This window comes from Zootoca vivipara, chromosome 16 (genome assembly GCF_963506605.1).
Source record: "Zootoca vivipara chromosome 16, rZooViv1.1, whole genome shotgun sequence".
NCBI classification, from domain to species: Eukaryota; Metazoa; Chordata; class Lepidosauria; order Squamata; family Lacertidae; genus Zootoca; species Zootoca vivipara.
The window spans coordinates 2,186,428-2,198,715 of NC_083291.1; the positions used below are offsets into that span (position 1 = coordinate 2,186,428).

At 48.1% G+C, this 12,288-nt stretch overlaps 1 protein-coding gene across 1 annotated transcript; it reads right to left on the minus strand.

Moving 5' to 3' along the window:
* Positions 1-258: 258 nt before the first annotated feature.
* On the minus strand, positions 259-11,782 carry ACER2 (alkaline ceramidase 2). Its single transcript, XM_035097100.2, has 6 exons — positions 11,427-11,782; positions 8,194-8,308; positions 7,143-7,284; positions 5,301-5,438; positions 4,149-4,286; positions 259-2,590 (listed from the first exon to the last, which is right to left on the minus strand). Exons 1-6 carry the CDS (start codon positions 11,532-11,534, stop codon positions 2,404-2,406), a joined length of 828 nt encoding a protein of 275 aa, XP_034952991.1. The 5' UTR covers positions 11,535-11,782; the 3' UTR covers positions 259-2,403.
* Positions 11,783-12,288: the final 506 nt, after the last annotated feature.

Genomic DNA, 12,288 nt, shown 5'->3' on the forward strand with positions numbered 1-12,288 from the left:
TTTCAAGCAGTACTTGGGGCACCATTAGCTAAATGTGGATTTTATTTTATTTATTTGTTTTAACATCTCATTTCATTGGTGGGGATTAATCTATTAAAAATCAAGGCCAAGATGTCTCGACAGAAACGACAGCCAGAAAAGTGTGCATCCTGTGATATATATGATATATATATATATATATGATATATATGATATATATATATATATATATTATATATATATATATATATATATATATATATATATATATATATATATATGATGCACACTTTTCTGGCTGTCGTTTCTGTCGAGACACCTTGGCCTTGATTTTTAATAGATTAATTATATGTTAATAATGAAGTGTTTAATTGGTTAATTGCTTTCTTGCCCACAATCACCTAACAGTGTTTTTTTTAGTCTGCTGTTCGTCATAGATTGGCAAACAACCCCAAATAATAAGGATGAAGCTCAGAGCTCAAGCAAGTGGATCGGAATCTGAGGGTTCATTCTTAGATCTTGCAATTCAAATCTCTCAATGGAAGGAGAGGTTGTCATGCATTTAGAACTTTTAACCCACCATCTCATTTTCCAGCCCAACTAAGTCCATGTTTTAATGGGACAGCTCTGAGTAGGACTAACATTGAATACCTTATTCACACTGCCCTCAAAGGCCCAACCTTGTAAAGAGATCTGCCCGCTCTCCTCCAGTTGCATTGCCAACTCAACCCAGAATTCTGCTGCAATACTTGAAAAAGCAGCAAGGATTGAACCAATGTGTGATGTCTAAGGCAGGCTTCCGCAACCTCGGCCCTCCAGGTGTTTTTGGCCTACAACTCCCAAGATCCCTAGCTAGCAGGACCAGCGGTCAGGAGTGATGGGAATTGTAGTCTCCAAACATCTGGAGGGCTGAGGTTGAGGAAGCCGGGTCTAAGGGCTGCACAAGGCAGCCAGCATTCCAACTGGGGAAGGTTCAGGGGGCGAGGGGGAGAAAGAGGTCTGTCCCGGGACTCCCAACCCACCTCCACCACCAAGTGCCCTCAGTTGTGCTTAAAATGGTGGTTGAGCGATGCAGTCACGCCAATAGATCGGAGGCATCTCTCCGGAGGGGTCTTCCACACCGCCAGCCTCATAGCCCTGAGTAAAGAGAGCAGGATCCGAGGCAGCAGCTACAAATTTGCACAAGTTCGAGGCCTTCAAGCCCAGGGAGATGAACATCACAAAAAGGTACCGTAAGTGAAAAAGGCCACTTCCTCTGAATAGATACATGCAATTTTTGTTTCTCCCCGCCCCCCCCATTCAAGTGGCAACTAATGGCATGTGGCCACTAGATCATCACCCTGCCAAGTAAGGGGGACAGTGGACAAAGGCAGGGGCAGCCTGGACTGGCTTGTTCCTATGCCGTCAGCAGCAGCCTGATCTGCAGAAATCAGCAGGGGGAAAGGGTCACAGCACAGACCCAGCTGCCCTTCGTAAGTTGGCCATGCTCCTGCCCAGGGAGAATGAGTTTACCATAGGACAACAGGAGGAGACCTAGAGCAGAATAGTGAGCAGAACAGCCTCAGTGTTAAGCCTACAAACTACGAAATCAAGCAACGGAGAAGAAAAGCCGGCTTCTCAAAACGTATTTCCTTGCGAATCCCTGCCCCCCCCCCACAACTTCTGACTGGACTGGCTAGAAAGATATTTCGTCCTTGAAGAAGCTGTCGGTATAAATACCCTCCCAAGTCTGCGAGAGAGGCGATAATGGTAGAACTACAAAGCAAACCTTTTAAAAGCCTTCAGTAAACAGCTGCATCCTGGGGTTGCTTCACAACAAAAGACTGCCTGTATAAATACTCTCTCGGAGTTGACCGGAGGGGTTTTGTCAGGAGCTGGGCTTTATGGGAAATCGGGTGGCGGCTGCCTCCCCCCACCCCCCCACCCCGCATGGCATTGTCAAGGCGGACATGCTGTGATGTCAGAGCATTCTGAGCGCCCCCGCCCTGCAAGAGCAGCTGGCAGCCAATTAAAAGCGAGGCAAAGTTCAGTGGTGGAAAAAAGGAGATGGCGATACTGGCTTGGTGCCTCTTCAACAGCAACTTCACATCTCCCACAACGTCTAGTTCCAGCTAGAGAACGCTATGCAAAATGCACACGGCAAAACGTTGCCAGCACTATCATTCAGACTTCTAGTAGGGGGGGGGGACACCAGATCTGCCCAAACCACAGAGAAGGGGTGCAAAAGAGTTCTCCGTTGCTGCTCACTCCTAAGAACTTTGCTTGGGAGCCAGAGACAGGGGGGGGGGGAGGCAGGGAAGATGCAGCGACGTCCTCGTGGCTCCCTTTGCAGAACCGCAGTTTGTAGAGAAAGAGAGAGAAAGCAACGCAAGGGTGTCGTTCTCTGGCCTCTCCTCCTCCTCCTGCATGTTAGAACCGCCGCCATCATGTAATCTTCAGGGGCGATTTCTTGTGCGCGCAGAGGAGGGAGACGTAAGGGACCCCAATGAAAGCCCACTTCTCGCTGGGCCAGAACTTAATGACCGGGCCCTGCTCAGGGATCTCCGAGACGGCATCGAAGTAGGCAAAGCACACACAGCCCAGGTAAGCGGCGATGCAAATGAGGATGTGCCTGAGGGGAAAGAACAGAAAAGGAGAAGGTTGAGTACAGCTTGCAACAGATATTCCTTGCAAATCTAAAATAAGGAACCGTGTGTTAGGCCTGGGCGATGTATCAATACATTGTCCAGGGCCGGATTGAGGGCCAGATTGCGATGGGCTTTTAACCTGGCGGTATATTGGCGGGGGGGTCACCTTTGCTTCCTTCTCCGGCCAAGCAGGCAGGCTGCCTGCTTCCTCCATATGCTGGGCACTGTCAGAAGCTTCACTCCAGTGCCTCGTGAAGGAGCATCTCCACCCCCATCGTTCTGCCCAGACACTAAGGTCCAGCGCCGAGGGTCTTCTGGCGGTTCTCTCACTGTGAGAAGTGAAGTTACAAGGAACCAGGCGAAGGGCCTTCTCGGTAGTGGCACCCGCCCTGTGGAATGCCCTCCCGTCACATGTCAGGGAGATAAACAACTAAATGACTTTTAGAAGACGTCTGAAGGCAGCCCTGCTGAGGGAAGCTTTTAATGTTTGATGTTTTATCGTGCTTTTAATATTCTGTTGGGGGCCGCCCAGAGTGGCTGGGGAAACCTAGACAGATGGATGGGGTATAAATAATAAATAATTATATTATTATTACTATTATTATTACACCGGGGCTCCTCCCCCCACAGGCCGGGCGCTGGCGGAAGCATCGGCAGTTTCACCCTGGCACCTCACACCCCTTCCTTTTTGGCATCACGATGTATCACTCTATCACGATGTTTAGCTGGTGATATACCCAGGTGGCGCTGTGGTTAAACCACTGAGCCTAGGGCTTGCTGACCAGAAGGTCGGCGGTTCGAATCCCTGTGACGGGGTGAGCTCCCGTTGCTTGGTCCCAGCTCCTGCCAACCTAGCAGTTCGAAAGCACATCAAAATGCAAGTAGATAAATAGGAACCGCTACAGCGGGAAGGTAAACGGCATTTCCATGTGCTGCTCTGGTTTGCCAGAAGCAGCTTTGTCATGCTGGCCACATGACCTGGAAGCTATACGCCGGCTCCCTCGGCCAATAATGCGAGATGAGCGCGCAACCCCAGAGTCGGTCACGACTGGACCTAATGGTCAGGGGTCCCTTTACCTTTTTTACACCCACCATGAGGCTGAAGCAGGAGGTGTCAGGGACTGAAGCTGGGACCTTAGGCAGGCAAAAGTTGCGCTTTGCCCCGAGTACAGGGCTGTTCCCTTAGGAATGCAAATCCAGCAGTAAGGGCAACAAAACATTTTTTTCACTCCCAACGCACATTTTTGTAAAAGCAACAGAGTTGAATGCCTGTAGTGTCTGGATCAGCCTTCACAGACTACACTGAGAACTCAGACCAGCTTTAACAAAAATGGTGCCCTCCAATGTGTGGGGTTGGGGACAGGGCCAATGGGCATCGGGGGGGGGGCGGGACAGGTACCACGTTGGTGAAGGCTATTCTGAATTTTCTATATAGTCCCATAAACCAACAAATATGGCAAGATGTAACACCGGAAAACGGAGGGCAGAGAGGGGGGGGCGGGAATTGTGGCAAGGACTGGAATCCGAACACGATGGACTCACCATACGCAGTGCAAATATTGGAAGTTGAATGACGACCAGATCTCACAAAATACTTTGTCGCTGATCCAACAAAAAAGGGCCAAAGTCCACCAGAGGCCAGAAAAGAGTCCCAGCTTGTAGACTCGCACATTGTCGCATCTGAAAGTCAGGAGACCATTAAAAGCACAGCGACGGAATGACATCTGACCCAAGGTTAAGTAAGAAGTGAGCTAAACTCGGAGACGATAAGCTTTGTACATTTAGGGGCAACGGTTGCATACACCCCCTTGGCCCAAGGCAGGTCATGGCATGAAAACAAATATCAAGAACATCGTCTAAAAGCACTCTTAAAAAAAACAAAACCCCAAGCATGTGGCCCACAAAAAGCCACGAGCCAAAAGCAAATTAAGGCTTCCAACTAAAACACAAAAAGTCTAAGCCTCTTTTAGAGGCCCTCCAAGCTGATGGCCGTCATTGCGCATGGCAGGAGCGAATGCCATAGAACAAATGATCCCATGTGAAGGGGTACTTTGATTTCGTCTTCCTACTTTTCCCACAACACTGTTGCAAGAAGGATTGGCGGTTAAAGTTAGGGTGTGTTACTTCCCCACGTTGCCCAAGGGGGTTCTCATCCCAGTGCAGTTCCACTGACATTTCTGCTTTCCAAATAAATGAGAACATTTAGATGGTGACTAACAGCCAGGCAAGTTACAGCTGGTGTTTTTTTAAAAAATGGGGGGGGGAGAGAGAGAGATGGATGTGGTATAAATAAATTATTTAAAAATTATAAACCCTCTTCTCAGCATCGCAGCCCCTTTTGAAGGCCCAGATGGCAGCTTTCAAACTGGGAGCCTGTGCCATCTCTTGGATGTGACGAGATATTTTGCTTTGCAACCCTAAGGGAGAGAAGTTATTCTAACGCACCCAGGTTATTTACAGAACCATTTATCACCTTGTCAAGTCGTCCACCCAAAAAACAGCTCCTGTCCGGATGCTTGGGATTTCTGTGGGAACATTGAAGTCCTTTTGTGCCTTAATTCCAGGTGTGTTAATGCCACCCTGCCCACAGGTAAGTCACACGTCCGGAACGTGTTCGCTTCAAATGGTAAGCAGGCATCCAAATGTTGCCCTCAAGCAGAAGAGCTATTTTGTCACATATAGACAGACACTCACCTTTTCAGCTCTGCGATGAGCAAGGCACTGCAGGGAAGACCCAACGTCATCAGCGAGATGTTATTGATGGCAGGCTTGATGAAGGCGAGGCAGGTGGTGACTCCAGAGAGAATGCCCACTGCTGCTTTAAATCGGCCCCTGGATTTTTTAATATATAAAAAGAGTCCCTTAGGCTTGGGATCAACAGAAGCACCCGAAAGGAATAAAACTAAAACCTACCAGAGATGTGGAAAAACAGGCGGTACCATGTATCACATGTGGTGTGTGTGTAAAAAGATCAAAGTATTTTGGAAGGATATTTATTTAGAACTTTTAAAAATATTTAAAATACCTCTTCTTAAAAATCCAAAATTGTTTTTACTTAGAATCATAGAGTTGGAAGAGACCACAAGGGCCATCCAGTCCAACCCCCTGCCAAGCAGGAAACACCATCCGAGCATTCTTACATATGCCTATCAAGCCTCTGCTTGAAGACCTCCAAAGAAGGAGACTCCACCACACTCCTTGGTAGCAAATTCCACTGCCAAACAGCTCTTACTGTCAGGAAGTTCTTCCTAATGTTTAGGAAGATGTTTAGGAAGAACTTGATATTACGGGCCCTGATATTCCCCGGAATGTAAGAAAAGTCTTTCTATATGCCACAGTAGCTGCAAGGGGACTCATTGCTACGCACTGGAAAAGTGATAAAATCCCCTCTAGATAAGAGTGGCTATGGAAGCTTGTAGAGTATGCTGAGCTAGATAATTTGTCTGAAAAGATCAAGGGCAAACCTAAGAAGGAGTTTATTTCAAATTGGGAAGTCTTCAAGAATTACCTCAAGAACAGATGCTATAACTTAAACTCGGTAGCAGCATTTGAACAACCTCTGTAAATAATTTATGTTAAAAGAAACAGACATAGACGTTTTTACTTTATTACCAAACATGTAGATAAGTTTATGCAACAGGTTTAAAATGAATGAAATATAGAAAGGACAGGAAGTCTGACGCTTTGGAAGAAAATTGATTGTTGAAATGGTTGTGCTTTGTGTGATTGGTGATGATTTAGTTGAGCACAGGGGTTTTAGCTTCTCTTATTTTTACTATTATTTTTACCCTCCCTGCCAGAAGTGAAGCTACAGAGAACCAGGCAGAGGGCCTTCTCGGTGGTGCCGCCCGCCCCGTGCTTTCATTTTATGGATCAATGGTCTCGTTAGATAGTAAAATTCATGCTAAATTGCTGTTTTAGAGGTCGTTTTTAAAAGTCTGGGACGGGTTAATCCGTTTTGCAAACGCTTTGGTTTTGGAACGGACGTCCGGAACAGATTTAATTTGAGAACCATTTGGTTTTGGAACAGATGTCCGGAACAGATTAAATTTGACTTTTAGAAGACATTTGAAGGCAGCCCTGTTTAGGGAAGCTTTTAATGTTTGATGTTTTACCGTGTTTTTAATATTCTGTTGGGAGCCACCCAGGGTGGCTGGGGAAACCCAAACAAATGGACAGGGTATAAAGAATAAAAAGTTGTTGTTGTTGTTGTTGTTGTTGTTGTTGTTACTAGGTTGCGAAGCTGCAACCTGGAGAGGCTCTCTTTAAATCTAGTGCTGTCTTCTCACCATCCCGTCTCCATCCATTGCCCTGTTGTAACCAGATGGACACCAGGAATCGTGGCCAAAGGACAAAGAGGTGAGAGAAGCTCTCGATCCAGCGGGAGATTTAAAGGTGATGTCAGAATCTCTGGGTTACAGCTGTTTCTCATTCTCTCATGCCTACGGGAAGTTCCTCCTGCCCTCTTCCGAGGAGATGCGCAAGGTGCTATTAGTGTAGCCCCCTCTTTAAAGGCCAATGCTTAAGAGACATTACCTGTCGTTCCTGAACATTTTGGGAAGATATCTTCTGGGAAACCACAAAGCCAGAGCACACATCAAAACCCAGAGTATAGCGAGTTCGTCAAGCATCTGACCCAGGAAACTGAGCGTGGCGTGGAAGTAGACAGATCCAATTCCTGGGAAGGGGGAACACATTCGGAATCAAGAGGTCATTACAGAACAGTTCAAACGTCCTCTTCTCTTCTCGGCCAGAGTCAACAACAGCCAGGCGGCTTTGCGCAGACGAGCGCCTGAAGATTTAACGCAAGCAAGCAACCAAAACACACAGCGAAGGGCTAGGTTTTGAAGATCGAACCCCCCCCCCAAAAAGCTTCAAAATTAACTTTAGAGCAAAGTATTAATGGGAGAGTTCGGGGGGGGGGGGGTGTTTGCACAGTCAGTTATCTCATAGCAGACCTTAATTGAGAAACTGTAAGGATGTGTTAAAGGATGTGTATGAAGGTGCAACAAGGAAATGAACTGCTCAGTAGTTCAGGATCTGGCTGAGCAAACAGCAGGGCCGGCCTCCCACTTTTTGAGATAAGCAAAATAATACACACTGCCTTTCCTCCCAAGACCATTAAGACCAGAACCGAAACCAACCTAAATGCTTACAGGCAGGGACTTAATCTGCAAATTAGCAGAAATGGGTCGCTGGCAACAGACTTTTCTTTTTTAACTTATTGGATTTCTGCCAGAAAGGCTAAATCCAGATTAAATGGAGAGTGGATAAAACATGTAGGCTTGAGGAGAAGCCATCCCAGAATAAGAATCCAACTGGAAGAACCATGACTTACCCCATAATGTTTGTAGTAATGGAAAAGTACCTTGTTTAATACCCAGCAGGGGGTACTGAGAGGCTCAAAATGGCACCCAACTCCCAATATTTTATTTTGGGAGTGTATTGTACTTCTGAAATCAGGCACGTTCTACAAGCACCTTATCTGTTGTCCACTCCCACCCCCCACCTCATTTTCAAACAATAAATAAATGAATATTATTTCTCAAAATTTCAGGTCACATAGGACAGACACAGAAGGACTTACCAACCACCACTAGGAGGGTCCATATTAAATATATTCCGCTGTTGAAGTAGGTTGCATATTGTCGGAATAAGCACATACATATGGGTGGCAAAACAAAAAATAAGATGTTGCTTATCTAAGGGGGAAAACGGGGGGGGGGAAATAAGCAGAAAGGAATGATTAAATAAAGTGGTATTTTACAAACCGAAACAAAAAATGTTGGGGGCGGGAGAGGGATCTTGCACAACAGAGTAAGCATAGCACTTTCCCAGGCAAATATCTGGATAAGAGGAGGCAGAAATAAAAACGACATCTTTTCCTCCAAGACTCTATCCCTGCCCTGACAAACAAATTGAGACAGAGGTGTAGGCCAGGGGTCAGCAAACTTTTTCAGCAGGGGGCCGGTCCACTGTCCCTCAGACCTTGTGGGGGGCCGGACTATTTTTTGGGGTGGGGTGTGAACGAATTCCTACGCCTCACAAATAACCCAGATGCATTTTAAATAAAAGGACACATTCTACTCATATAAAAACACGCCGATTCCCGGACCATCCGCAGACCGGATTTAGAAGGCGATTGGGCTGGACCTGGCCCCCGGCCTTAGTTTGCCTACCCATGGTGTAGACAGACCTCATGCCATGCACGACTTAGACTATACATCAGCAACCTCCGATACGGCCTATGGAGGCCGTTTATACGGCCCACGAGCCACCCACTCGGCAAGTCCCCCCACGCACGGGAAGTTGTGTCTGTGCGGCCGCAGAAGCGATTTTCGGTGCTGCGGACATAAGCAGAAGCGATTTCGGGCGCCCCGGACATGGACAGCACAGTGCCAGAAATCGCATGTCCAGCCCATGGACAACAGTCCGTGGGAATGCTCCGGCCCACAGCCGGAAAATGTTGCCGACGCCTGACTTAGACCACCGCTTTGCCTGAGTCAGCTCTTTCTAGGACATGCAGTGTTCTCAACTGCCTAGAGAAGACATTCCCCCCCCCCATGTTGACACAATACGAAAATGGCAGCGGCCAAGGGGCATGGTCCCTGGAAAACAACTGCCAAGGCTGGAACCACCAAACCAGGAGTGGTGGACGCCGTGAAAGAGGCCAACTGGGCAGCGGGTGTCACAAAACTCTCCATGCACCCCCCAATTTTGAGCCAGAAGAAAGGAAGCGCCATGAAACACTTGCAGCTCGGTCTCCTTGAATTCCTCTTTTGAGGAACCCTTTCTTCTTCTTCCTCTTCTGGTTGAGGGCATTGAAAGACTTGCACGTGCAAAGAAGAGTAAGTTGAACAGAAGTCACTTGGCTTCGGCCCATCCATGGGATGTTCTGGTCTGGGCTAGCACTTCAGCCCTGGCAAAACACATCGCAACACAGCTCCTCCTGTGGCTCAAGGCATTTTGTCACCTGAGGCGAGCCACGAAATGCTGCTGAAGTGTCAACACGCTCCTAACAGCAGGATCCTGAGAAAAGGAACACACTGGCCTTTTCCAGGTGACCTCGTGTTTTGAAGTCAGGTGGAAGGACAATGATAGCACAATTTCCACCACCCCATTTGTTGCCTATTTTGTTGTTGCTACCTCTATCCTACGTCTGTGTGCGCACGTTTGTACGCAGGGTGGGGAGTTACGTTCAAATGTGGATTTCTGTTTGATACTGCTTTATTCTGGGTCACAAATGGCTTTAAACATCTTGCAGTGGAAAAACACGGCTTGTGTGTTTTCAAATCGGCAAACGAAGAAACGCAGGAAAGGATGCAGCAATTGTCCCATGGGATGAGGGGCCGCTCCACACATTGCCACAATATTGTGGAGGTAGGAATTAAGTGCCAGCTTATAAATTGCCACAGGAAAAAAAAAAGCAGGGAACCTTTTGGAGATGGAAGAAAGATTATTCTTATTCTTCCGGGCTGTTTAAACACGCTATTGACATAACATAGGCGTGTGCGGTCAGGAGGCTAGTTAGTTTGCAAGCTAGTTTTTCTTGGGGTGGGGTTGGGGACTTATTAACAGGCTAAATTAACATGTTACCAGCATGCATCCAGGCCACATTTTTGCATGAATGCACAGTCCTCAATGTGTGGAAACCTACATGCAAAATAGCATTGTTTCTACAGAGAGTTGATGGCATAGAATAATTTGTTAATATGTAAATCAGCCCTGAAAGTTCCTTGGGAGAAGGCCATTTTTCTAAAGCTGTGAAAGCCAGACTTCAAGCTTGTGAAAGCCAGAAATTTGCTCTCAGTACAGCACCAGAATTTCCCTTCAGGTTTCCTAAGTTTCAGGTGCCCAATTTGCAGCGTTTTAGTTGTTGAACCATTAAGTCGGCACACTTGCTGATCTGCAAATCAGCCAGAGATCCACAATCTACCTTCTGCCAACCCCTTTTCTAAAGTAAAGTTAAAGCTTAAGATGATAACAGATGGAAAAATCTGCTTTGCTCCATTAATCCACTGCATGCAATTTAAGCTTTATCTTCCAATCTGAACAGCCTGAAAAAATGACAGTCCGTGATCCCAGCTCCTCTCAAAAGGGATTCAAGGGACTGCAGACTTTGGGGGGATTTTCTCTGATTTTATTTACAGCATCTCTGCCAGGAAAAACAAAGGGGAAAAAACTCCCATGGAAACGATCTGATCCACAGTTCCATATCTGCAAGCTATTCAAATAATAAAAAGATAGTTTGTTGTATTTTAAGGCCCCTCACTTTCTGAAAATATGAAGACTAGGATAATAAACAACCACTTAGTTCCTGAAAGTAAAACCGACCATAGCGTATTCTGTTTTACCAAGACAAGCTCTCCCTTCGAATAAAAAATAAATAAAGCTATTCGCCAGTAGCTGCAGTTTTAAAATACAACACTGGGTATCCTCTTCGCGTTTTGCAAAATAGTCCTTTTCCCAATTGGACCAAGGCTGAGAACTGATAGGCAGCGCCAAAGCAGAAATCGGAGCCCGACTTGAAGGTCTCCGGGATCCGATTGCAAGTCCGATTGCGCCCAGGACCTCACTTTGCATTTCCACGACGAGGTGGCATTTGTTTTTTTAAAAAATAACAATTTGTGAATAAATAAGGAATTGAGCGGCAGGGAAGGGAAAGAGCCAAGGCGTGTGAACGTCATGCATTCAGCACCACCGTGCATTTGCACGTACTTTCCAATCCACACGCAACCCTCCGGGCCCTCGGCTTCCAAATGCACCCTCCTCCTCCTCCTCCTCCTCTCCGGGCTCAGGTCCTGAGTTCGAGATACGCACCGTGTTGTAAAACTCGGCGATGCCGGGCACGATGGTGTAGTTGTCTTCGCACCAGTCCAGCTCGGAGCTGCCGGCCCGCAGGTGGTCCCACAAGCGGAGCGTGGTCATGATGGCAGCAAGACCCGGGCAAGGAGCATGGGGGGGGGCGCGCAACGCCGGCGCAACCTAAGCAGAAGAGAATCCGCGCAGCAGCATCCGCGCGGGGTGAGGAGGCCGCGCGCCTGGGGCTCCGCTGGTCGCGCTGCCTCGTCGGCGGCTGCTTTGTCCCAGTCTCTTGCCCGCTGAGCTCCGCACCAAAACAGCCCCCGCCGCCGGCTCCGGGAGCGCAAGAGCGCACGCCTCCCGCCAGCTGATCCGGCCCCCGGGGGCGCGTCCTCCCCGCCCACAGCGCGCCTGCGCAAAGTCGCCGAGGCTTGCGCCGAGGCTGCCGGGCCCCCGTCACGTGGTCTATCTAGCCAACAAGCTTTAAGCGCTGCGCGCGATCCTATGCATCCTGTTTCGTTTGGATGCGGGGATGCGCCACGGAGAGCGTGGGGCTTTACGCTCCCCACCGCCCTTGCTGCATTCCAACCTGCATTTGTCTCTGGAAAGCAGGAGGGGGGGGGAAGCAGGGATTGGGGCGGGGGGTCTGTTGCTCTTGCGCTGCTCTTGCGCGGACTCCTCTCGAAGGAAGCAAACGCGCATCAGTGTTCCTGTTGTTGTGTTTTGCATGGGGAGGGGGCGGGTCTAAAGTTTTGTTTTAAGTGCATGGGACTCTTCATGGCAAAAACCAAAACCCAAAACACCAAAAGCTTTGCAGGGCCATGTTCCCAGGTCCCCTGTCCCGTCCGTCCCCGCCCCCCCGGAACGCTTCCTCAGGATA